This window comes from Xenia sp. Carnegie-2017, unplaced genomic scaffold (assembly GCF_021976095.1).
Source record: "Xenia sp. Carnegie-2017 unplaced genomic scaffold, XeniaSp_v1 HiC_scaffold_43, whole genome shotgun sequence".
NCBI lineage: Eukaryota > Metazoa > Cnidaria > Anthozoa > Malacalcyonacea > Xeniidae > Xenia > Xenia sp. Carnegie-2017.
The window spans coordinates 87739-115494 of NW_025813508.1; the positions used below are offsets into that span (position 1 = coordinate 87739).

At 33.1% G+C, this 27756-nt stretch overlaps 2 protein-coding genes and 1 long non-coding RNA gene across 3 annotated transcripts in view; 2 read left to right on the plus strand and 1 right to left on the minus strand.

The window, feature by feature from the left end:
• The first annotated feature begins 2150 nt into the window (after window positions 1–2150).
• On the plus strand, window positions 2151–3056 carry LOC124456205. The gene is made up of 2 exons (XR_006952164.1): window positions 2151–2319; window positions 2951–3056. It is a non-coding gene; the product is annotated as an uncharacterized LOC124456205 (long non-coding RNA).
• A 28-nt stretch (window positions 3057–3084) lies between these two features.
• Window positions 3085–9720, plus strand: LOC124456177 (transmembrane protein 245-like). Its single transcript, XM_047006679.1, has 9 exons — window positions 3085–3504; window positions 4336–4440; window positions 4506–4588; window positions 5160–5253; window positions 5497–5607; window positions 5787–5981; window positions 7075–7197; window positions 7940–8070; window positions 9612–9720. Exons 1-9 carry the CDS (start codon window positions 3085–3087, stop codon window positions 9718–9720), a joined length of 1371 nt encoding a protein of 456 aa, XP_046862635.1.
• A 3387-nt stretch (window positions 9721–13107) lies between these two features.
• LOC124456178 overlaps window positions 13108–27756 on the minus strand; it is a 65604-nt gene continuing 50955 nt past the window's right edge. Inside the window, exons 20-27 of the mRNA XM_047006680.1 lie at window positions 27262–27302; window positions 26788–26957; window positions 26370–26531; window positions 25914–26278; window positions 25213–25314; window positions 22521–22649; window positions 22293–22431; window positions 13108–13395 (exon numbers count right to left, since the gene is read on the minus strand). The gene's annotated coding sequence lies outside the window, so the exon portion shown is untranslated. The remainder of the gene's footprint in view (window positions 13396–22292; window positions 22432–22520; window positions 22650–25212; window positions 25315–25913; window positions 26279–26369; window positions 26532–26787; window positions 26958–27261; window positions 27303–27756) is intronic.

Genomic DNA, 27756 nt, shown 5'->3' on the forward strand with positions numbered 1-27756 from the left:
CCGTGTTAGGTTAATATATTATGTATACACTAAGAGGCTGCTCGTCGTTCCCAAGTGAGCGTAAGTGTCTATCATTGGAGCAAAAGATGCGTTTGTTTGTTCGGTGAAAAAAGCAAGAGATTTTTGAAGGACTGAAATGAATCATAATGTAAAACTGAATATGAAGAGACCGTATTCTTGCAGGCTGGTTACAATCGTTAGACCACAGCTCAGCTGCTCTTCAAAACCAGCTTCAACAACGTCGCTTATCAGTGATTACTCTTGATCATGTGCTAGGTGATCCGTCATATAGATTATAGAAGGCAATACGTTTAAACCTGATATTAGCAATTTACTCATAAAGTAAATGGTTTGAACCCGGGAGTATCGTTATATGTTTGTAAATGATGATCGGTCCTTCTCAGGACTTTATTAACCTTCAGTCCTTCTCAGGACTTTATTAACCTGGACGATCATCATTTACAAACATATAACAATTTACTCATATTAGCAATATTTTTTAGTAAAACTTCATTACTTCAAACATCATAAACTTATTTTTTGGTAAAAAAAAGTAGAAAAAAATTGGTCGTTTGGTCAATGGGTAAAGTACTGTGGTAAAGTAGGCAAGATAAAATTGTATTATCTGCTGACCTATAAACACGGACAACCACAGGCGCGTCTTAATATAAAAACAAGAATCGAGATCTCGATTGAAGACCAAAATCAAGCTCAAGACAACAAAAAAAGTCGACGAAGTCATATATTTTCAATTCTACATATCATTACTTCAAATAGTTGAATAAGGGACAAGAAATGACAGATAGATCTCCAGTTCGACAGATAACACGATACTTCAGTACACCCTTAACTACGGTTCTTCGAGATTCAAAAAGTGACGTACATTTGCAAAATGCTTTCTACAATGTTGCAGCATTTTCGTTTATTTTTGTTGGTCTTGGTGCTGCAGTGGCGGTGTATTTTGTTTTGGAAGCTTTCGTCAAACCTTTATTATGGGCTGTACTGTGCGGGGCTTTTTTATTTCCTTTAAAGTACACGTTGTCAAAACTTGTATGTTCATGGCTGAGATCTCTGAGAGAATCTAATACACCTTTGCTCGTGGGTTTTGCAATTCTGCCTTTTCAAGTATTGAATGAACTATCAGCGATCATTGGTGTGTTTATATTTCGTCACATCACGGAATTATTATCTTTGACGTGCACATCATTAGCCTTATATCTGCTATATTTATACCAACCATTTAATGAGATTTTCATCATTGTCAGTGGAATTGGAATGTTTCTGTATCAAGCTCTTGGTTATTTCTCGAATCCTTTATGGGTAAGGTTGATAATTAGTGTTGCAGCCAACCAACTACATTAGTCCTACTAAGGTTGCTGCCATGTAATTGTCAAAACATTATTATTTGTCATCTCATTGAAAATGTATTGTTTTTACTGACAGAAACAGCATGACTAAATTACTGGGGTTGGTTGCACGAAGCCTGGATAGCGTTATCCATTGGATTGGATAGCAATTTTTTTCCATCCAGGCTTCGTGCAACTGGCCCCTGGCTCCCCCCCCCTCAATGTAAATAACCTGACCGTTTGCCATGACCCTAATTTTATATGAAGAAAACTTGACAGACAAGATTGAAAGTATGTTTCACACCAAGTTTCTTTGAAATTTTGTCTGGCTTGTTTCATGTTATAAGAGGAAGCAGATATTATTGTTTGTTCAATCTTTTAATATTAGTACAACAAGTAATGCGTTAATGACATATCTTTAAAAAAATAATGCAAAGAAGTTTTACAAATAATGTTGCAACTCTAATGAAGACCAGAAGTAAAATTTCTTCATAGGTAATTTAAGTAAAATGAGTATACTTAGCAGAAGTTATAATTTTTCATATTTTCAGGCCTTTATATCATTCTGAACTTTAATGTAATAACAAAATTCATCAAAAAGTGAAAAATGAATATTTCATTTGGTCTTGTACTAAAATTATAGTTGATCATTTTCTGCTTGAGCATGCACTAGTACATACACCATATTGTTCCTGTTAAAGTATCTGTCTACTTATATTCAATTTCATTCTGGTATGTTGAATTAAATTTTTTATAGGTATGGTCTGTTGTCCTTTGTTATTCTATCATTGTTGTGTTTTTTTTTGGACACCATCATATACAAAAATCATCACAATCTTTGCATACCCTGTTTGGAGTGTGTTTATTCTACACGTGGCATCCAGTGCTGGGAAGTTCAAAGTTCCATTGTTCTTATTCATCCTAATGCTATGCTGTGTTGGTGCACTTGCCGAGTTAGTTAAGTCTTATAAAGGTTAGCAACTTAGGTTTTGTTGTTAGCTAGCTATTCAATTATAGTAGCTGCTTCAAGGCAGTTTCACTCAAGAAAATATTTTTATTATTGTGTTTGTCTTCAACCTTCATATATGCTGTTCACTTGAGTCTGAGCTATAGAGCCAAAGTTAAGATCTGAGTTGTTGAGGTCTGGACAGAAAATCCAGCAGTGATTATCAGAGCAGTTGACAGAAGTTTTAGTAAATGTCTCATCAAATAAATGTCCACGAAAAACGAAATGCGTTAAGTTCTGAGCGATTTATTTTTCTGAAAAGAACATTTTGGTACTAAGAAATTTCATAAATTTTCGGAGATTGAGACTTTTATCTGAGCTAAAACTCTGTTTTAAGCAAAGCTGGAGCTGGAACTCGTACATAAGTTGTACAGCATTAACCTTTGTTATGAAAAAAATTTAAATTGTATAGAATATGAAAATGTGAAGGAAAATATTATTTGAAGCGAAATAAAAGAAAATCAAATTATCTTTTTTCCAAAACTGCATAGAGGCACAACTGATTATGCCCATTTAATGAACACGACAAGTTTTTTAGTTTCTATTTTTAAAATACTTGTCATGTTCATTACGTAAATGCACATTTTTTCATTCTCAGGTCACAAGTACAAGCTTCATAGAGATGGCAGTAAGTTGTTGCGAAATTTGTCATTTGCTGCAGCAGCTGTTATGAAAAATCAAAATTCTGAATCTGAAGATGAAACTGTGTAAGAAACTGTCAATAAACTTCTGATGCTGATAATTGGGAAAATATATTTTTTTTGTTGTGGCATTTTGCGTATATTTTGTGTAGAAAGGAGAAAAACAAAAGATGGGCCAAAATTAACGAAAGATGATCACGTGACAACAGACACTGTCGATGAAAAAACTCCCAACATAAAAGCTAGTGATCTTTTCTTCCTCGCGTTGTTCTGGGCCACTGGATTTGTGTGCATTGCAAAGAACCTCTGGATATTAGAACTATTGACTGTTCCCTTTGTCATATATGTGGGGAAAAAATTGTTGGTATGGATTGATAATGAAAATGCCTTACATGAATATGTTTGCACATTCTCTGCGAAACTGAAAGTTTGGGCAAAAGAACGGAAAGATGTTCTTGCTCCAGCTCCACTGAGAGGAATAACAAGGACTATATTATTGGGAGATAAAAAGGTACGTGTAGACTTAACTTACGTAGTTACAATAGGGTGGTAAAGAGATTTTTAGGTGATAGGCTCAGAGTAGGCAGGGGCTCAGCCGCCTTGTTGGAATTCTACGTCAAGTTTGTGTAGCTGACAGTGGTGAAAAATATCCGAGAACCCCCCGTGCTAAAAGTCTCGCAGTATACCTCTCTGGTATTAGCTATGTTTAATTGTGATTTGCGCCACACCAAAATTGGAATGGTCTCAATTTGACGAGTTGTTTGGAAAAGAAATGTCAATGGCATTTAGGCGGTCTTTGTTGAACTTTAGGTTTTCATAATCACTCTCCTGTGACTATATAGCACCTACGTATCCTAGTGTGTACGGTGCTGTTTACGTAAATTAACAGCTATAGAAATGGTTTTATGTTTTCTTGTTCATTTCCATGAATCATTGTTTACTTAGTGATAAGGGACTTGATCATTTTTGTTTAACCAAAAGTTAGTCTTAACCCGAAATTTTCCCAATAAATTAAGGATTGATCAAAGAATGTCATACATGCTACGCATGCACTTTCTCCTATTACACGTAGTTGGTCTATTGTTAAACTTTTACCCGGCATTGTTGAAACAATAAGCAAGCGAAACGAAACTCAATCGAAGAAAATATTTGCCAGATAAGTTTTTATCCAAACAATTCCAGGAAAGGGTTAATCGTGGTTTTCACTTGTGTTTTACGTTTGTTGGTAAGATATCTTTTACCCGCGTGCGAGCCTCCGAGGCATCTATAGCTTTCATTGAACATAATATACGTAAAGTAACTGAGGTAAATGCTTTGTACGTTGTTATTGATATTTTTATAGATGGTGTTTTGGGTCGAGCAGTTTGTTGACAAACTAATCAGCATATGTATGATATTCTTTCTTATTCTTGGTACAATAATGTTTGCTGCAGTCATAGCTATCCAGGTACATTGCTGCTTCATTTGTTTCAGTTGTCAACTCTCGATTAGACAATGAAAGATTTTATAAAGGTGCAAAGAGAAAGTCTACATTTGGTGCAAGTCAGTGGTGATCTTGTCAATGATGCCATGAATGAATATCCAGAATTTTTTAAGTGAGTATGATTATTATTTTATGCTCATTTGGAGATAGATATTAACCGAGTTTCCTCTTGTAACTTCAGCTAAATAGCCATTTACAGTAACGTTATTATAAAAGCAATATTTTGGCCTTTTCTGACATTGTATTTATTCATGCATAAATTGACCATACCATCATTAACCTGTACTTATTATATCTAGATAGGATTCGGAATGTCAAATATAATGGAAAATATTTTTCATTTATTTTGAAACTCGCGTTGATAACCGAATTTGTTTTTGATCATGAACATTATAAAAAATTGTGATTGTTTACTCTGGTTGTAGAAAGCCTGGCCAGTTGAATATTTACCGTTGTCGTTCCGTATTGCATAAAATATAGAGCAACTTTTTGAGGGTTTTGGCATTCATGAAAGAAAAATTAAATATCTTGTCCCAGTAAGTCTCACGCAGTTATTCTTGGTGAACTCCTTTGAAGGCAATTTTGAAGACTTCTGTTTTTTTCTTAGTATTTTAGCATAAAAAAACGTGTACGTATATCAATTACTATAAATGTTCCTTTAATCATTATTAAATCTTCTCTAGGCAATGGGCTCCTGAAAACCAAGACTTTCACCTTATCATTGACAAGGCTGTAGATCAAATGTTTTTTCATGGTCGTGATTGGCTGGCGAATAAAGTATACCTAATCTTATTTATGCACAGCGAGCCCTTTTGTTTATTTCTGCTAGGCAAATATTTCTATAGTCACCCGTAATTCTAGTATGTAACAACTAATTCATTTGAGCATTGTTTCATCACTCTTTTTTATATCGTTTAAAATAGGAAGATCACAGCAAAATTGTTTGTTTGCTTCTGGATTTCGCAAGACTCTCCGCAATATAAAATGAAATTTTGACTCCGTTAAATCTTTTATTTTAAGGTTGAAAATATTGGTGGGACGACCCAAAGAAATAATTCGCAGTTAAGGAAACACATACTTGAATTAACTGACCGTCTTTATCAAAGTTGGAAAGAGTTACCCGAGAAAGAGGCTAGTTATGCATCCTTATAATTTGTGCACAGCGGTTTTCTGTTTTGTTACGTAGAGATTTCTATGTTACGTCAATCTTTTTTCCCTGTAGTAATTTGCATTTTGAGTAACTGTAAATTTTACATCATCATTTTCATTTTTTCTTTTAAACCCTTTTTTATAAAAAATTTCCTTTTTAGAATAGTTCTGGCTCCGAATCTCGATCGGAAAAAATGACGATAACAACGAAATCCAACTCGACCGTTGCGCTTAAACGAGCTGTCCCATTTGGTTTGTCCTTACGGGGTATCTATAACACACTGGCTGTAAAGCAGAAGATTGATATCTGGACTGTGTTAAATGTTGTCAAAGAAAATATTGATGTTTTGATGTCTGTAAGTTTTTATGTCATCTTCTGTCATTGGGCAATCACATGACTTACGTAAAAGAATTATGAAAGTATTGTAGCTTAATATTGCTCACATTGGCTCAAATATTCTTTCAGTCTATTGCATGAATGATGAATAGTATTTTATCGTTGCTAGAATGATAATGTAGCGTTTTATTGATGTTTTGGAAAAAGTTTATTTAATTTCTATGTACTTGTTTTTTTTTGCTCAGATTTACTCCAAAACAACCAAAAATTTCTGCTTAACGTGTGATTTTCCAATTACTTTAATTTAGTGTCAAGGGAAGCCTAATTTCTTAGTCAGTTAATGAAAATAATTTGCCATTCATTTACTGGAAAAGAATTCTAAAGAGATATATGGTAGTTTGCCTAAAAATTTACATATCTGATTAAGATATGAAATTTTCTATATTTTTCTAACAATAACCTATTTACACAAATTGCACATTTTAAACTCATAGTCACCATGTGTTTTCAAAAATTTACGAATTTTCTCTAATGTATGTAACATTGAACTGAATCAATTGTTTACGACATCATAGCGACAAAGAATTTACGCCTTATTAATATTCAATTCAATTCTAAAATCTTTTGTTTTCACAGTGAGTGCTTGGGTAGAAAGAAATGAGCACGGAAGGTCTAAATAAACGAGCTGAAATGTCACTATTATCATAAAATTAGTTTGTATTGTAATAAATTCTGCAACCATGCTGCTACTGCATTTGTTCGTATCGAAATTCTAACACTGTGCAGACTTTAATATAAGTAAAGTATATTAAAAAATTGACTAGAAACGCTTCATGATGTAATGTTTGATGTTTTCTTGGACGTGTTTAGAGGCATATGTTTGGTCATCCAAATTTATGCTTCAACTTTATAAAATCATGTTGAACGAAAGTACATGCTTTGCAGCGCTTTAAAAAATTTGGGTATAAAATCGAGGCAGTATAGACTGCAAAGTAAGCCGTAATATGAAATAAGCTGAAGTTTCTGAAATCGTATATCAAATCAACTCTGTATGTCAATATTGAGAAAAGGTTCTCGTTGCTTGTGTTCTTTATGCTTTCGTTTCTTCATAGGTTTTGGAATCAGTTTGGTTAATCTTTAAAAGTAACATGAATTTGGCTTTCAATATCATCACTGTCTTGTTATCTGTAGTATTTTCAAGTGGCACATACCTTCTCAATGCTGGTTTCTCCACAGTAAGTTGGTTTTAAGACATTTTACATTTCGAAAACACGTAGTGCCCCCACCTTCACCCCACCTCCAATAATTTTGAAATATTAAAATCTTGCTCTCAATCCTCAAATAACACCTACATAACATAACTGTGATGTTGCATAATGACTATTTGATAGACATATATACTGTACACGTATAACGAGATGCCGCATGGAAAGCTTCTACAAAATAGTTTCATATTTAAATGATATTTAAAACAATAAACTTGCATATATTTATGTACTTGACGAGATACAAAACACATGCATCAAAAGATGTCCAGTGAAAATCTGTTGTAACTTGCGTAATTTGTTTTTTACCATTGTTCTTTGCTTTGAAACTGATATGTCGATAAACACTTTGGTTTCGAAACCTGAGTGTGAAGTTGCATGTTCCAGTAGTTAAAAGTACTGGCTGTTAATAATCTATGTTTTAATTAAAGTAGCGTTATTTCACCTTTTATTAATAGCATATTTTTAATAAAAAAATAAATAATAAATAGTTGTATGTTTTTATTTGTTTCAGATTGTCTTTTTGACAACGTTGTTTTATCTTCTAAGTTTTCTCATGATCAATATTTACCTTTATTTCAGATTGTCTTTTGACAACGTTGTTTTATCTCTAAGTTTTTCGATCAATATTTACCTTTATTTCAGATTGTCTTTTTGACAACGTTGTTTTATCTTCTAAGTTTTTCATGATCAATATTTACCTTTATTTCAGATTGTCTTTTTGACAACGTTGTTTTATCTTCTAAGTTTTTCTCATGATCAATATTTACCAGTGCATTGGGTTAGCACGGTGTCTGGTGATGAAGCAACGCTATTTGGAGAGATTATTTATACGGCAATAAGGTAGCTAGAAGTCTGTTTCTATTTCATACATTTTACTCAAACAATCTAATCAATTGTTACTCAGTTCTTATATGTTATATTATAAGGAAACATTGTTCCTATGTCATGAAGTTGCGCCATTATGAATTGGTTTTTTAGTGTAATTAGTGGCAAAAATTCAAATGTCTAAACTTTATGGATGATGAAATTTGTGTTCGTCGTATTTTAATGTAGTTAGTCAATGGATCGAGAGTTATTTAGGCTGTTTTAGTTGTCCTATTTATAAAGTTATTTAAGCATTTTTCCAAAATGACAAAAATTTTGAGAAATCATTGTCTTAATTGTAAATTTTGTAACATTTGAATGTCGGTTGTGTAAAGGATCTTACTTCGGAACACTCAATTCTTTTCCAAAAGTGTTATATAAAGAATTCATATAGATCAGTGCATTGTTATGAGCTCCGTTAGTTTACGGAGTGGACTGTACAAGTTGTCTGTCATATATTATTAGCATGTTGTCAGTCTTTCAGATTGTTTCGACAAATGTATTTTCAAACTGTTGATGACCGTTTTTGGCCTGGCATGCTTCATTCATACGTAAAAGTAGGAAAGAAGGAAACGCACAGCCTAAATATTGCTTGGAGTGTACTTGCCATCGTAAATGGCCGAAAATTATAGAGTTCCCAAAACTTCTCAAAACTGATAGAAACTAATAGCACTCGTGGAATTATATTGCTTTTCAGAACTGTTGGAAACTCTATGACTTTTGCCCATACATCATGGTGATTGCACTCTTCGAGGACATATGTATATTTGTCACCTCGACAAAGTATCAGCTTTTTTAATGACATAGTGATAGACATTACACCTTGTAAGAAAAAGAAATTAGTCACACGTAAAAACCGTCAAAGACACGACAACAACAATGGTTGTTTCGACTATAAACTTTTGATAGTTTTTAATAGTTTTTTTGTCATGAAGAAAATAGATGTTAATCTTGAACTAAAATGAAGTTGTATTTAATAGATGTTAATCTTGAACTAAAATGAAGTTGTATTTAATGAAGAACTGAAATAAATGAATAAAACATTCTATGGTTGATTCAAATAACGATTAAAAATGAAGTATTTTTTTTAACTTTGCACTATCCTTGGATCCTTAGTCGTTACAAACGCTATCTTGCAAATAAACCAGTCAGTCAAAGAGATTTTTCCGAAAATATGCTAGAGAAAAAAACCTTTATTAATGACGTATATTTTTTTGCACACAAAATTTATTTTTTTACAAAGTTTAGTATTTAAAATCGTCGCTTACGCATAAATAACCTCTCTTGTAATTTAGTGCTCTGACTGGAATAAAACTCTTGTCTCCCATATTCACATTTATTAATTGAAGAAATGCTATTAAGTATTATACTGCGAAAATGCTATTTATTATTTATAGCTAATTCTTTAATTCTCGGCCATTTTATCTTTCAGCAATGCAAGGATTTGTGAAAACCCAGTCTCAATGCCAAGTTTTATCCCTGAATGTGCGATTAACGTTTTCTATTAACTGTTTCAGGGGTGTATTTGGTGCTTCGTTAAAAATGGCTGCATTTTATGGCTTGTATACCTGGCTTACTCACACTTTATTTGGAGTGAAAATTGTTTTTATTCCTTCGGGTAATTGAAATTCTAATATTTCATGGTACACAACACGCTTAGAAAAGTATAGCTTTATGAACTGCAAAAATTTCAGTTACAGAAAAAAATGTTTTGCTAAATTATCTATAATAAATAGTAAAAAGGTTCAATTGAGTGATAGATTTATATAATTTAACTTCATTCGACATTCTTTCTTCTAAGTTTTCTTACATACAACCTATGGTCCTTACCAAATATTTTCTATATATGTATGTCTTTCTTGTATTTACCGATTGCAGCCGTAACCGGGGTCGTACCGTTTGTTGCATCTTATTGGGCCGCTGTTCCAGCTGTCTTAGAACTATGGCTTATTGACAACGCAGGAATACAAGCTGTTCTTCTTGTGATATGTCACATTCTCCCGACTTATGTCGTTGATACTGTTATATATAGTGAGATAAAAGGGTAAGTTTAACTGAACTTCTTAATTTCATGAAGATGTGTGAAAAGTTAAGTGGTGTTGTCAAGTAGCTATACATAGCTATAATTTAAAAAATTCAACTATCGTTCACTGCAACATGATTTTGGCAAACTGAACGTAAAATGCAAACTTTTTATTACGCACGTTTTGGCAATCTTAATTATATCTATCATTTATCAGTGCGAGTAAATGAGTTAGATTACAAGTGTTGTAAGCCATACATAATATTTTCATTTGATTAGTTATTTACTGACAGTAGAGATAATTGTGAAGTTACAAATATACAAACATATGAAAAGTAGACCACACATGAAATGACAGTACATTGAATATACGTAAATTACTCATACTAACTACAAATAATTCATTTACTCGCACTGATAATACATAATATTGCTGAAACCTGTACATAATGAGAAAGATTTTGTATATGTAGTATGTACACGCCTATAAATGCTGAGAATATGAAAGATTTAATGTTGCCTTATCAAATATAGTAAAAGATTGTGACTAATTTCATGTTAATTTAACATTGCCTTGGTTTAGAAGGAGCTATTGTCGGACCTATTGTACTTTGTTGTCTTATAGCAACATTCAATGTTCAGATATTGATTATGCATGGTTCTGATGAAAAATCTCAATCGCCAGAGCATATTTAAAGAAGAAATTTAATGTATACATTACCTTGTCTGTTCTTATTTATGAAATTGGTATTTTAAGTGTATTTAATGATTTTATAGTTACTATTATTTTATATGTTAGTCACATATATTTTGAAGATCTGCTCTATGTCTATATGCTTGTAAATACAGTCACAAATCTAATGTCAATTAACTTTTAAGATGAGCTAAAAATCATCTTTGTAGCTTTAATACTTTAGGAGATAGCACTGAGCGTGCGCATGTCTTCTAACGTATTAACGCTACAAAGACGATATATTGACGACAGCTTTACTACTGTGATATTACCCTGGACCCTCGTCATTTTACCTACATTCTTGACGTATTATACTCAACCCTTGTCTTTTTACCCTCACTCTTAATGTATTATCATCGACCTCGTCACTTTACTCTTACTCTTGACTTTTTATCCTCAACCCTTGTTATTTCACACTTGCCGACATATTGTTAGGTTGCTACCGCCAATATGATACAAGAAATGTAAAAAAATAAATCTTTGATGTAAATATAAGTCATTTTGCCAATGCCTCGAATACATGCTTGTCTAAAAAATATTATGCTTGGCCAAAATATAGAATAAAAACATCGATTACAAGGTGTTTTGTATGTTCAGCGGGAATTCTCCACATCTTCAATTATGCGGTAAGCCTGTACCTATAAAATGCTTTAGACAATCTTTGGTTGCTAAGTGCTACCATATCTTCAGCTACTGATAAAGAACACAATTTGATTTAAATGTCAAATTAGGCAGCATTAAGGCGAAATACATTATGTGTTTTTATGCAAGCTCCAAGTTTTGTTTCTAATCTCATAACGTTTTTTTTGTTTTACTTTAAATAATTTTCAATAAGCAAAACAATCATTTCATATATATTTATGTATCTTTTAATTTACCATAAAGTTCAGTTATACAGAGGTATAGTCTTAAGAATACATTAGAGCAGTATAGAATTCTATATAAATATGAGATATCTTTTTAAAAAGAATTGCCTACGAAGCTTTGTATTGTAACAGTATCATATCAAATGTTTCTCAAATTTCAGACATTTGTTAAATCATTTCCATCACCAAATACCAAGTACGTTTCCTGTGGATAGCTTGCACAACTTTGTTAAAGAAATTATGCCATTTTATCATTGTTTGTATTGTTCATATATGAAGCCGATAATGACACCTTGCTCATAAAACAAATTTCTACATTTTTTTCTTTGTAATCAGCGCTAATTTTGCAGAACTTTAAATGGGCTGATATCTTATAAAATGACAAAGACTTTATTAGAGTCTTGGACATTACTTTTTCAATCATTCTGTCTGAGGATAGTATTGAAATAAAGTCGAAAATTTACAGTTCACTTCTCGTCTTGTTTTGATGCATATTTTGCAATCTTAAGATGTCTTGCTTCTTCAGAATTTGTTTTATACTATTAATAACTCATGTTTTTGGTCTTTTTATTTCCAGTTCAAAAATGGTTTGTTAGCATGAAGGGTTTTTCTGCTGCTTTATCAAATTACCAGTTTCTAATGTAGGTGACCAAAAGCACCAAAATTTGCAAGCACCAGATTGTACATGCAGTTGTCATCGCAATGTTATAAATAACAAACTGATATAACGCAGAAAGATACGTGCAGAGTAAACAAAAGTAACAAATACTTGAAATTTTTCAGTATAAATGACTTCCTGTTTGTATGAAAACTTTATGCAATCGTATTACTTTGTTTAATACATTTGATAATTTTAAGATCCACTCTATTATACTACAGCAAAGAAATTTGTACAACAGGGCTTGTATTCCACGCATGCAAGCAAAAGAATCGTCTGCTCTCCACCTTAAAACTTGCTACAAAGTTTTTTAATTAATATTTCAGTGAGATATGCCATCATGTTTTTACAAAGTGTTCACAGAACGGAAAAGTTTCCAATGAGATTATATAAGATCCTTTAAAAGATTTCGTGCTTTTTAGTTTCTTGTATCTATGATAACAATCATATAATATGCGATAAATTATAATAGTCCGTAAAGACCACAGTACGAAATATAGTACAAAACTAAGGAAATTTAATGTAAATGAAGTAAACATGTATGCTACATTTTGTCTCTAAAACGCCGGAATATAAACGTGAATACAGCTTTTGATTAGTAGTTTAGTACGTCCTACCACAGGTTCTGTAATGCAAATATTTGAGTACACCTATAGTAAAATAATTCATTTTATAAAGAAAGAAAAAATAATGAAGATACTTTCTAGGCAAATATAGAGGCCATACAGCTAAGTTTATGTTGAAGATAACAAATTTTATTCAAATAAATTATTGTACAATTGTATTCCTTAAATATACGCTACACTTCTGAAGTTTTTAGGTATTTAATCTATGAACAACATTCATTAGGTCTCTTTTAGTGGATATGAGCCATCAAACATTTCCTCCAAGACAAAAAGCGCGAATAAGAAAATATTTCAACTTGCCTTGAACAGAAAATAGCAAGAAAAAAGAGAGGTGTGATGTCTTTTGTAACTATTTCCACGCAAAACCGGAACAACAGATTATGATTCTGCTTAAGCTATAAAAAACACCAAAAACACCGAAATAAAATTAATCAATTTGATATATAATATTTAGCTACATTCAGCTTTAAGAACAAACTTGTTTCTGAGACACTCAAGCAACAAATTGTGATATAGTACTTGTCATTTGTATACTATTCAAGCGCACGCATGGCAGATTAACAATATATCATCCGCATTTAATATACACACAAGTTTTTTTAAGATAGACATGTTTCATTATCTCATGATGCCATCTTCAGTATAAGAGAAATAATAAATGATACAAGGTTTATATAAAAGTAATGTGATACATAATTGCAACAATAAAAAGGAAATAAGATAAATTATTGGGGAGCGTCCGAGCGTATTATAAACTAAATATCGTATTGAATTTAAAAACTTGAACATCAAGTTCAGGGTTAGTTTTGTTAATGTGGAGTGCTTCTTTGATTTTAAGGTGTCGGCAGTGTCGATGATTTTGAATATATTATTTTTGAATATATCATCCATTAAACGGAACCATGTTACGCTCATTAATATAAATAATTTCCTTTTTACTTTCCATTTTTAGCAACGACTTACCACCTGTGCAAGACTGAATTTGAGCCGAGTATGATTTATCCATTACAATTCTTACTTTTGAATAGAGTGCAGTTTTAGTTTAGTCATTAAAGAAGGCATGGGGTGTCACAAAGTCATTCTAGTTAGTGGAAAAGTGTTTCATATATAAAAGCCATTTTCTTTATATCACCAATGTTATCTTTAAGATCTTCTGATTATTCTCCTCTCACCTGGTGATAGAGTGGTTTAGTTTTCTGTTCTGTCATGGTGTAAGTAATTTGACACAACAAACAGCATTAATTTTATCATGAAGAATATGCTAATTTTGGGGATATAGACAATGTCATTAGCATTGAATGGGGATTATTGACGCCATACGTCATCGTAATTATGCTATTTGCATATCCTACATTAGTTTTGATTTGTTCGTTTGTGGTCATTCTTCATCGTGACGCGCAAGAGGCTTGTCAAGGTTTTATTACAAAAAATGCCAAAGAGTCAGAGCAAATCAGTCCATAAGAAAGACCTCAGAATCAAGAGAAGGAGTCCTCCCAAATGTAGGAAATGCCGAAATCACGAAATATTCGTAAATGTTAAAGGACATAAACAAAACTGTGTTTATAAACATTGCAAGTGCAATTTATGTAAGAATACGGATGAAGAAAGACGTCAGACGGCTGCAAGAATAGCAATATATAGAGAAAGCAAACGTTTGTTCAAATCAAATGGTATGTTTTACAACAATCTATACTTTCTTGTTTAATGTTAAATTAATACAATATTTGATTTTCCCAATAATTCCTGCACTATATGTGATGTTCGTTTGGTGAAAGGATAAAAATCAGTTCGCCCTACTAAACAAGTTTTATTTTCTTATGTTCAATTTCTCTAAAGCGCTCTTAGCTAGCAAACTGTTTTTCACACATCTTTACGATAGACAAAATCTTTCAAAAACTTATTGTGTAAAACGAGCAGACTCACTTGAATGGCACTATCGTCTAGAAAAATGAAACATGTGTTAGAAGCATTAGTTACAAAAGTCATTTACGTTGTTCTTTCTGTCATTGGCGTAACTTATTCTGAACAAATGTCACCGCTATAGAAAATTACCATTTTTCATTTTTATAGAACTTTTATCATTTTGAATTGAGTAAAACCAAAAATATTATCTATGTTACAACAACCACCACTTCGCCAATAAGAAACACTTTTAGTTGGAATTTTCGTTTACCGCGTGGTAAAAACTTCGCGCTCGTCAGAGAAATGTTTGTGCTGATTCATACTGTGTGCGTGGCATCAAAATTAATATGCGAAAAGACAGCTACATTTACCACTTGCATTGAGTCAATACATTACAAATGAACTGAATCACTATTTTCACATTATTCTTCAAGTTTGGATAGCAAGAATCGTTTTTACAAGGCCACCGTTTTGGTCTACACAATTCAGACACGTTTATACTTTACCTGAATGCTTTTGCACTGGGATTGTTGTTCTAACCGATTAAAAATTATATAATTATGGTTTTAATTTTGCGCCAAATATGTATAGCATTTTGCAATTTTATAAACCTAGATTGTACAGGTTTAACATCAAAAAGTGCCTAGAGCGTAAGTTAATGAAATTATTTAGTGAACGAAGATAGGTTTACATTTATATGTTTCTACGAGACCACGCTATGACACAAAGAACTGAAACAATTTAAAGTTGATAACAAATTTTCTTGTTTGACAATTTTAACGTTGGCAAAGAAAATGTCATGTTTATTTTAACAACTTTTACTCAATTTAGTCTTAAACACTGTGCACTGCAAACACTGTATGAAATGTAGGTTTTGAAATGGAGTCAGAATATCACCAGTCGTAGAACTACGTTTTCATGTATGTTTCTATAAATACCAAGAGCTCTAATGCATGAGTTTTCCAGATGACTATTACGTTGGAATATGCTTCATGAATCGCATATACAGTTTAGAATCGCATCAACACTTTGTCACGCCACTCGTAGTATCCCTATGACAATGTTAGAGATGTTTTTATTTTCATCCATAACTTTGTATCTGCATATTTAGTGCTTAAACAATGCTCTAATATTTTTCTGACAGATTTTAGAATTCATGGATTGAGGTAGAAGAAGTACTTGAAAATGAACTTCCAACAGTAAAACAAACTCAAGCATGACACAAGAGAAAAAAGGACGCATGATTGCTTGAAAAAAGGAGGTTTTGCTTCAGTTGTCGCGGCAACTTTTTATTACATGCATCCTTCAAATAGACGGTAATTTGGTCATGTGAAAGTAATTTTGTACGTGATTTGGAAATGCTTTATGTACGCTTAGGTACGTAATAAATTGGAAGTCTGTCTCTATGCTTTCCATCAAAAGAATTCCTTTGAATCCGAAAAGTGTGTTGTTTAATCGCAAAATTACTCGGGAAGAGAAGTTACTTTCTTGATTGAATCATGAAAATATCATAAGGTAAAAAGAAATCCACTATCCAAAATGAATCGAAATTTTATAACATAAGGGTTAAAAGCGAGGTTTAATTTAGACGATACAAATTGCTTGAATTATTAAATGTTATCTTTGTAGAAACTATTATAAAAATTAGATACTTCCCGTTTTCCATGTGCCCATGAATGCTTTCGTTCATGATAAGAGCGTTATATTGTATAAGGAGGCACTTGTTCCTAACGAGAGGGTTATGAGAAAGTAAATTGTAAAAGTTAACGTGTAAAAACGAACAAAATGCTTAGAGTCATGCTTTAAAGTAAACGTCGAAAAGGCAGAAGTTGTTTGAAGCAGCTGTGTCAGACTGACTTCTTTTAAAATTAAATTTTTTATAATACAAGCTGTTTTTCTTGTTATATGTCACATTCTGCCAACTTATGTCGTTGATAGTGTTATATCTAGTGAGATAAAAGGGTAAGATTGACTGAACTTCTTAATATCATGAAGATGTGTGGAAAAGTTAAGTGGTATTATCTACTAGCTATACATAGCTAAAATTTACAAAATTCAATTGTCGTTCACTTAACGCACTACCCTCAACCCTCGTCATTTTCCTACACTCTTGACGTGTTATCCTTAACCTTGGTCATTTTACCCACATTCTTGACGTATTATCCTCAAACGTCGTCACTTTACCCTAATACTTTATTTAATATCATCGACCCTCATCACTTTACTCTTACTCTTGACTTGTTATCTTCAACTCTCGTCATTTCACACTTGCCGACATATTTTTAGTTTGCTACTTCTCCACTTCCTCATTTAAGCGGCAAGCCTATACCTGTAAAATGCTTTAGACAATCATTGGCTTCTAAATGCTACTGTATCTTCAGCTACTGATAAAGAACACATTTTGATTTTAATGTCAAATTAGGCAGCAATGAAGCAAAGTACATTATGTGCTTTTCTGTAAGCTACAAATTTTCTTTCTAAACTCATAACGTTTCGTTTGTTCACTTTAAGTAATTTTTAATAAACAAAACAATGAATTCACATTTATTTTATGTATTTATTATTTTAACATAAAGTTCAATTATACAGAGACATAGTCTCCAAGATATATTAGAGCAGCATAGAATTCTATATAAATATGAGATATCTTTTTAAAAAGAATTGTCTACGAGGCTTTGTATTGTTACAGTATCATATGAAATGTTTCTCAAATTTTAGACATTTGCTAAATCATTTCCAGAACAGTTTTTCTCTACGCTAATTGAAAGTAGCAGATTTTATCATCTGTACTGCACACACCTTAACCAAATACCAAATTCGTTTCCAGTGGATAGTTTATACACCACTTAATCAAAGAAATTGTGTCATTTTATCATTGTTTATATTGCTGATATTAGTGATATATTAAACCGATAATGACACCTTGCTTGTAAAACAAATCTTTACATTTTTTCTTTGTAATCATCGCTGAATTTGCGGAGCTTTAAATCGGCTGATATCTTATAAAATGACAACGATTTTATTAAAGTCTTAGACTTTCCTTTTTCAAATCACTCCTGTTTTTGGTCTTTTTATTTCAAGTTTAAAAATTGTTTGTTAGCATGAAGGCTTTTTCTGCTGCTTATCAAATTACCAGTTTCTAATATAGGTGACCAAAAGCACCAAAATTTGCAAGCACCAGATTCTACATGCAGTTGTCATGGTAATGCCATAACAAACAATTTGACATAACGCAGAAAGATACGTCTAGAGTAAACAAAAGTGACACATACTTGAAATTTTTCAGCATAAGTGACTTCCTGTTTGTATTATGACTTTATGCAATTGAAAAACTTTGTATAATACATTTGATAATTTTTAAGATCCACTCTATCATACTACAGCAAGGAAATTTGTACAACAGGGCTTGTATTCCATGCATTCTGGTAAAAGAATCGTCTGCTCTCCACCTTAAAACTTGCTACAAAGTTTTTTAATTAATATTTTTAGTGAGATATGCCATCATGTTTTTACAAAGTGTTCACAGAATGGAAAAGTGTCCGATGAGATTATATAACATCCTTTAAAATATTTCTTGTTTTTTAGTTACTTATATCTACAATGACAATCTTATAATATGAGATAAATTATAATAGTCCATACAGACCACAGTACGAAATATAGTACAAAACTAAAGAAATATAATGTAAATGAAGTAATACATGTATGCTACATTTTGTCTCTAAAACGGCGGAATATAAACGTGAATACAGCCTTTGATTAGTACGGCCTACCACAGGTTCTGTAACACAGATATTTGTGTACACTTACAGTAAACTAAGTCAATTTATAAAGAAAGAAATGATAATAAAGATAGTTTCGGGTATTAATAAACTCTAGGCAAATTTGACGCCATGCAGTTAAGTTTTTGTTGAAGATAACAGATTTTATTTAAATAAATTATAGCACAATAGTATTCTTTTAAATATACGCTACACTTCTCAATTTTTTAGGTAGTTTACAAACAACATTCATTAGGTCCTCTTTTAGTGAGAAACGCCGGAATATAAACATGAATACAGCTTTTGATTAGTACGTCGGGGGTCCGTGGGCGTTTCGTTCATTCAAAATTTAAATTCACAAATACAAATATTTAATTAACTTCACATCCTGAATTCAATTTTCAAAAATTGAATTCACATTTTTTTGCGAATTCAATTTTCATTTGATTAATATAAAAGTAAAATCCACTTTAAAAATTTGATTTTGAGTTGTTGAAATATACCTATGAATTACCAATTTACGCATTCTGAAATCCATCAACTTTTGCTATAAGTTTAATGCGACATTGCTTTGTGCATAGACTTCCTATGGCCGAACGGGGGTGGGGGAGTCAAAGTCTACAGCGTTCGGTCATTTGAGAACTTTATTTTATGACGATATTATGATCGATATAAAATATCTGAGCACATTTTGGCTGTCGTCTAAGTCGTTCGGTGCTACATTTTTTCGCGAAAGTCATGGATGAGATAGTAAGTGTCGAGGCAGTCAGAGATCTAGTCGTGAGAAAAAAGCTGACGCACAAGCAAATAAGCAAGGAACTGCGACGAGCAAACCCTGGCGTTCGAGGTCTAAGCGAAATGAGTGTGCGACGCTTTTGTTCTGCACATGACATTCACCGCATGTCGAAAATAACCAAATGAATATCATATGTTTAGAGAATTGCAATGGAAAATTATAATACACTAATGATACAACACTTTTTCTAAAATAAAATTCCAAATATTTCATTTTTCTACCACCCAGAGTAACAATAAGAGTTAAGTAACAAAGACATATAGCAAAGGACGTGAACCTTGACCTCCCAAACGCCTTGATCAAGAGCAACAACGTGTTAGCTTCCTGCTTCTTTGCAAAAGTTTCTTGATTTCACTTAATTAAATTATCATTTCCTACTTATGCTGATTGTAGGAAGTTGACTCCATTGTTCGTTTTGATTAGTATGTGTGAGTGGTGCAACGGGAAGTACTTTGCTACCGTATGTCTCCCTGTCACGTCAGTAAAGGCATTGCCTTTCCACAACCGGCAAATTTCATTCACCCACTACTCTGCATTGACATTGCTCCAAGATTCGTCAACGTGTGTCAACTGGGAAACCTTAATGGCAGATAGCGCAATTTACACAATGGATCCATCGTACAATTTCATTTGTAACGAGAAAGAAGTGAATATGAGAAAGTCCACTGTAACAGCAGAACGATTAGGACGATATTTTAACGTATGTATTACAAATGTAACAAAATAACTTGATGTAATATCATGTAAGTCAAGAACTTTCAACTTATATTTGCAGTTCATCCCAAGCACAATTTCCATCAAGGAAGAATTTGGGACGCGTCTGGAGTTTCCAAACGACAGCAGAAAATTTAACTTTGTTGGATTCGATGATGGAACAAGCTTCGAAGTTGCGGGTGAAGAAAACGGTCCAGGTTCGCGTGCTATCCTCGGTGCTTCCCCCTTCGCGACCAACTCTTTCTCGACTATCGCTAGTAGGCCATGGGCTTTAAACGCATCGAAAACGGGAGGAAGATCTGGATTTTGCAGCAATGCAAGCCAGAGGAACAGCGTAAAACCGAAAGCAACGGTGAAAGTGCTTTTCGCCGATCTTTCACCGACTGGAAAGCCCGCCATCAATTCTTCCAGCCCCAAGCAAACGTTTATACCAATACATCGAGAAGAGGATGCGAATGTTGCACACTTGCTGGCAATGGCCGAAACTAACTTCAACGAGAACAACTTGATGTTGGTATCGAATGGTGGCTTTCAATATATTGATGAGCCAGGAACAACAGGTAAAATTCTCAAATATTGTCATGTTACTTGTAGTTTGCAAAAGCGATATGATACATACTGAAATGTTCATCATGAATTCCAAATTCATGAAGATTATCAACTTTACAAAGTAATCACATAGTCAATAGATTATGACAAATTTTTGTTTAAGGCACTGCCTTTTGGAAGACTGGTTCAAGAAAAATATATGCTGTGAAGAAACCAGAAAGAAAAAGGAGAAGCAAAGCAAAAATTATTCACAGTTCTGATTCAGAGGAGCAGGACAGTGAAGATTATCAGCAGTGTATGAAAAAGAAACGAAAATCCATTGGTGCGCTTCAAATTTCGAATAAATTGAATGAAATACAAAAAGTGCTCAAGGAAAACAACGCAGAACTTTCAAAAGTTCCGAAATTTAGCAAAGAGAACACAGTTCCTATGGCTTTAAAGAACTGTGTGCAACTGTGGTATGGGACTGGTAGTAATGTCTTTGACAAATGCTGTCCTAACTGCAGAGCTGACCGGGGTTACTCACACACATTTCGATTGGTTGGCATAGATGAATTCCTTACCAGTCTTTGAGAACTCGCAGGAGACAATAATGAGTAAATTATGTATTCGGAACAAACTCAAAACCATGTTGTCTGATATAGCCATGCACTAATGCCATGAAATAAAAGTAACAGTTGATTATGTATATTTCTTTCATAATTATTTTTTATGTTGAAGGGGAAAGGTGTGTTGTAATGTTAATAAAACTAATTACAGCATTAAAAAAGGAATTTGGCTTACTATTTACAATTTCATTAAATATCGTAGCAAAACTAGGGTTTCGGCTTTTGAATTCTTTGTCTCTGATTATTTGAAGATGTTGAAATTCCAGTAAGGGATCAGTTCCAAAATTACCAAAACTTTTTATTTGACCCCCACTTCTTTCATACTGTTGAACAGCAATCTCAGGAAGGGGAATTTCTCATCAAGAAATAAATCAATAGAAACGTTTTAAATATGATCGAAATTTCACAAATGTTACACATACTCTCTATAATGTTTATCTATAATGTTTAGTAAGAATGTTAATTGAGCTTAATAATTGAAGCCAAATCTTACATCCAGACACACGCGTGTTTAGTGTTTTGAGTTCTCTCGCGCAGTGAAAATTGATTGAACTACACCCGCGTGTCTGGGTGTAAAATTTGGCTTCAAAAAATTACTACGGTTTTCTATCACAGGTAGCGTTCCATGTATTTTAGTTCAATGGAGTGGATACACAATTGAAATGGATGAATGATTGAGGAATGAAGATGGATAGACATGAACACATGAAATGAATATTATTCCATGTGGAACTGGATAGTCATGTATGTAAGTTGACTTTTTGCGATATAATGTGTGCTTATGGCAATCATAGACAATAAGACCAAAATAACGACATATTATAAACTACGCGTTTTGAAACGTGGTCGATTACGGGAGAATAATGGACCGGAAAAATGTTTCTCAGCCAATCAAAGCGCGCCATTTAGCCGGAAGTGACGCTTACCATATAATAAGAGCAAAATAATGACAGTTTTCTAACCTCCTGCCAATCTATCTGTCTGTCTGGTAGTTTCATGTTGTCGAAAATTCGAAACAAGACTTTAAGCACATCACGCCACCAATGTTGGAGAAACGTGTTCCCGTATGTTTTCATGATTTCAAACATCACGGTTAGGCCTCTAGTTGATGGATGGAAAATAGCTCACATTCAAATTATACAATGCATACTAATCTATACAGTACAAACAACTCAATATTTCCACCATACCTTGTTCTGACATCTAGTTTACATCGGTTGATGATACACGAAAGCTCAAAGGACTGGAAACCAGCCTTTCACACAGATTCTGTCCTGCTCTGATATCCCAGCATTCTCTACTCCGTAGTCTTTAAATATCTGTTTATAAAAGAAAAGAAAACAGACGCCATTGAAAAATGCTACATGAAAAAGCGATTGAAATAGATAATTAGGATTTGATTTGATCCAAAGTGGTTAGCTTTGATGTGATTTTGCAAAATTTTAAATAAATTTCAAAGGTGAAAAGAAAGTAGATTTGCAATTGTCGTACTACAGGATTTTCGGAAAGAAATTTGGCGCAATTTCGTATCAGTCTTATTGCTTCCATACCATTGAGCTCTATAAGAACTGGAGGGGCAAAGGGGCCTGGACCCCGTGGTCAAAAACATGGCGGTAATGGCGGATTTTGGTTGTCAAAACTTCCACTTTGAGAAAAATTTTTAACATTCGCTCCCTCCCGAATCCGGAACTCTATTACTGCTTATATCAATGACAACCAGCGAAAACAACCACGATACCGTAAGCATAAAATATTGAAAATAATGCTTCAGATTTTTGTGAAATAGACACACACATTTAAATGAGGTAAATCAAATATAATAGCGTATATGTTGTCAAGTAATGCTTTAGCTATGTTAGAAATAAATATCAAACGGCATTCTTTACACTGTCAATGTGTCGTTAAGCTTTAATGCATAATCCCATGCGCAATACTTGTGTTTTTGACTATTTTTTAACAGCTTCGTGCAACTGTCTTTCTTGAATAGATGAGTAAATATTAGTTAAAATGTCCAAAAAGGAGTTAGAAAAAGTTAGCTTACCCCTACGACTTAAGTCGACTGGAAATATATTATAAGTAGGTATGTATTTTTTTTTGAGTTTTTTTTGGTAGGATTGATTCTGGGTGTCTTATAAGGTATTATGATATTCTGATAAATCTACTGAGAACTTATGAAGAAAATATCTCGAACTAGGAGAGCAAAAGAACAAAATTCAAAAATTCTATAATCATGTTGCTGGTTCTGTTTTGAGCCAAGATATTAGTAACTGGATTGTCATTGACAACCATGGATCTACTATTGAACAGAACTACATTAATTTCCCATTGAAAATACGATTTTTTAAATTAAAGTGCATTGGTTTCTCTGACATAACACTTTTCTTATTGCTGCATGAAGGCAAACCTGTTTAAATAATTATAATGTAGGTGAAGATATTTAGCATGTTGTATAATTGTTATTATACAGACATTATTTATAATATTATGGCCTTGTGTAATGTATGTCAAGAACTTATTAATTCTCAAAAATGCTAACCTTCTTGCACTACTTTTCTCTTGTGTCCTTACAAATTACAGTTACCTATACTAATTTTTCTAGGTTCAAACAACTTGACAAATTTTGAATTTTACATTATGCCTTGAATTTTTCTTTTTGTCTTTTGGTAAAAATATCAGTAAATGACTTAAAAATCAAGTTTATCTAAAATAGTATTTTGTACAAAATAACTATACATAATTGAAAAGTCTCATGTTGAAGGCAGATGTGGCTTCTTTGACTAGATTGCTACTCTTATTCTTTTAAATGATATCGTAATTCTTCAAAAGACATAAAAGTTCTTTGTCATCAATTTTGCTTCTTCCACATTCAACTTCATTGCAACCAATGCATCTTATGTGAATTTTAATCACCTGGAATTGAAAACATATGGACTTTGTCAGATGATGCAGTACTGTATTTAATGTTTCATGCATGTCATGATAAGCTTTTCTTGAGCAAATATTTCAAGGTAGGAGCAAAATTTGGCACATTATTGAACAAAGTAGTTTTATCTTGATTTTGATGTACTAACCTGTTTACTACACTGTGTAACAAACAATTCATTTACAGAAACACCAGATGGCATTTATAAAACTTTTAGCATAAAGCAAACCATTACACACCATCATCATGATTGTCCATAATCTGTCAAATTGTCCAGGCTAGCTGTTTAATACAGGTATTTTTATTGTACGACATGTACCAAAGAGCTCATTAATTAATCTTGCACTGCATTTGATTTCAATACAGCTCTGTCCTTAATATTTGCTTCATATTTTCAGAAAAATATCATGAAAAATCCTCCATTTCAACTCAGTTGAAACAAGGAGTTTTAAGATATGCATATCTCGATAAGAACTGGTTGCTTTGCCTCGTCTAGCAAGCGATTAAGTAAAGAACAAATAAGAATGGATAAACATAACTTAAATTATAACTTAGGAGTAAAACATTCACAAAATATATGCAATCACACTTCAAGTATTGACTTAAAACAAAACACTGAACACTTTAAATGGTAAACAATCTTACGTTGCTTACCGGTATCATGAAATGTTTCCTTTTCTGGCATTACTTCAGCATCCGTCTACCAAACAAGTTTGCAACATGTTTTAAAGATAAAATTTCTAAAAGTTTTTGTGTTTGGCATTGATATTTTATATAATCGCTATTGTGGTTGTCAAATCCGGGTGGGCGAAAAATTTCATTTTATGAGCCCGCGTCTTTCCGCTGACTTTGACAACCAAAATCCGCCATGTTTTTGACCACGCGGCCGCGCGCTGATAATTTATAGTAATTTTGTTGACGTTTCCCCTCCAGGTCTTATAGAGCTCAATGTTCCATACTCGTGTCCGGGAAACTTGCGTTGCATGCGAATTCCGAGAGACACTTGACGGCATCTTGGAAAGAGTCGATGGTCGCGGAGAAATATTTCTCAAAAATCGTGGCTGAAAGAGAAAATGGGGATGTGAAATTTATACACCGATAATCTTGTGGGATAAATGAATCTGTCAAAGCTTTGATTTACAAGTGACGTTGAAACAGTAGAGAAACAAGGCTAGAAAAGTTTAAAAAACTCTGCCTTTTGACTCGTAATTTGCATCAACTAAAAACTGCTTCATACATTTATTTCATTTCTCCATTAACTCTCGTTTAATTATCATTCATGAATCATGAGAAGATAATCCATCGACTTTATGGTAAATAAAAGTTTACCTTGAAAACTTATACGAATATGGCTGAATTACCATGGAAAAGAACGAACACATAAAATTCTTGTTGAAAAATAAACGAAGTTCTCCATCACATCCGAGAAACACATTCACTTAAGCGATATTCAAATTCAATTTGAATTTAATTCAATATTTTACAGATGTCTAAGTCGTTCATGCTTGGAAACGGATTCACCATCATTTCTTCAAACATATGCAATCATTTTTATTTTAATATTTTAAAATTTGCACCGATACAAGAACCTCACCCAAGAGAACAACAGACAGGTCGGCGGTAAGATTAGAAGAAAAATCTCCTTCCTTAAACTACAAACCTGTTGTTTGAAAAGCGAGTTCCACGATTCCTTCATCATGATCGGACGTAGCCAAATGAAAAACGGAGAAAACATTTTTCCAACCAGATTTGATGTTTGTGGCTTGCAAATGAACCATTTGTGTGACACATCGTACGACCATATCTCGAATTGTGGAAGAACGAAAATGTGAAAAATCCAGTTGTTGATTCAAGCAAATCGTAGACTGAAAATTGCAGTCCTTGTTGCCAAGTTCATAAAGATATCGAAGAAAGAATTTTAATCAAATCCTTCCAATTATAAGAGACAAGACAGAGCGATTGATCGAAAGACGTCCTTTGTAAAATTCGTCGTAAAATTATAACTTGGAAAAGAATCTACAAAGTCTGCCACAAATTTTGTTTATTTGAGAGAAAGATTTTCAAGCTGCAAGAAAATTTACATTTTCTGACAGAATTGACTCCTGCATAAACTTACCTGTTTTTCTTCATTATGTGTTCGAAGGGTCGGAGAAAATCCTTTTGAAATCGGAAATTTGGCAATTCCCCCTTTTCCAAGAACTTCATGGATAATTGTCGCAAAGAAGAACGCAACTTCTTTATTAGAGTTACAACCACATTAAAATGACACATGAATTATCTAAGATGGAGAAGTACTATAGTTGGTAGAACATTGGAGATGAAGGCATTGATTATATTGTTTTTATACTTGAGATATGAAAGAAACTAGAACTGTGTTTTAAAATATCATCATAGTTCACAATTGATCTGATAGTGTAGTTCATAGAACATTGAAGACAATGATTATCTTGTTACTATACCTGAGTACATCATAACAACGTGATGTTATTAACCATAATATCAAGATACAATCTTAGTCGTTAATAATTGCTAACCTTGTTATAATGATCTCCCAACACAGCCCATATTCGTGACCATTGCAGCCGAATACGAACAATATTGTAATAAGCAATCTCTACGATCTTCTGCAGACTAAACATACGTATCATTGTAGGATTGGAAAGCTGAACTTCCGAGACTTGACGTAAACATTCCACGAAATAGACTTAGGAGAAAAACGAAAACATTTTGAGATTTGGATACAGGAGATAACGATACTTGGGATTTGAGAACTGGGGATTTGCATACTGGGGATTTGGGATACTGGGGATTTGGGATACTTGGGATTTGGATACTTGGGATTTGGTATTTGGGAACAGGGAATTTGGATACTAGAAATTTGGGTACTTGGGATTTCGGGTATTGGAGATTTGGGTACTTGGGATAAAGAATGGTCAGTGACCTATGGTCAAGTTAGATGTATAAAAATCTTATGTAAGATGCATTTTAATGTATACATGCAAACCTACCGATAGCATCACCATCCAGTTTCACTGATCCCGTGAAAACTCTAAACGTAATAAAACACAATGAAGAAGTTGAGATGAAGATATTCTGCTGAGAGAACATAACGCAAAGACAGTGCAGGAGTTCTTTAAAATTTATTTTCATGTTTATATTCAAGGTTCTCTGGTTCACTTAAGCCTGAAGATGACTACCGCTAAGGATGTCAAAACGTCAGTCAACAATAACAATAACAGTCCTTCTCAGGACTCTGCTAACACGGACAATGAACATGTCTACATAGAGAATCATCCATCAACATTTCTTGCTGTTACAAGCCCAACTCTACCTTAAAGACAATTTTAAAGATTTCTGGCAGGGAGGAAGGGAAGAAGCAAGAACGCTGGATGGGAGGGGTAAATATTTAGTTTTGCTTGACTGATTTGGTTTAAAAGCTATTTTAATTTGAAAAGAAATTAGTTGGTCACAGCGGAATGTATGACCATATATATGAATATTCA

What these genes read in the sequence shown, in the direction of transcription:
- LOC124456177 (XM_047006679.1), top strand. Translation starts at nt 3,085, where the DNA reads ATGCTGATAATTGGGAAAATATATTTTTTTTGTTGTGGCATTTTGCGT. An exon ending in TATTATTGGGAGATAAAAAG is followed by an intron (nt 3,505 to 4,335) that starts GTACGTGTAGAC and finishes ATATTTTTATAG; the next exon opens with ATGGTGTTTTGGGTCGAGCA. An exon ending in AAGAGTTACCCGAGAAAGAG is followed by an intron (nt 5,608 to 5,786) that starts GCTAGTTATGCA and finishes TTTCCTTTTTAG; the next exon opens with AATAGTTCTGGCTCCGAATC.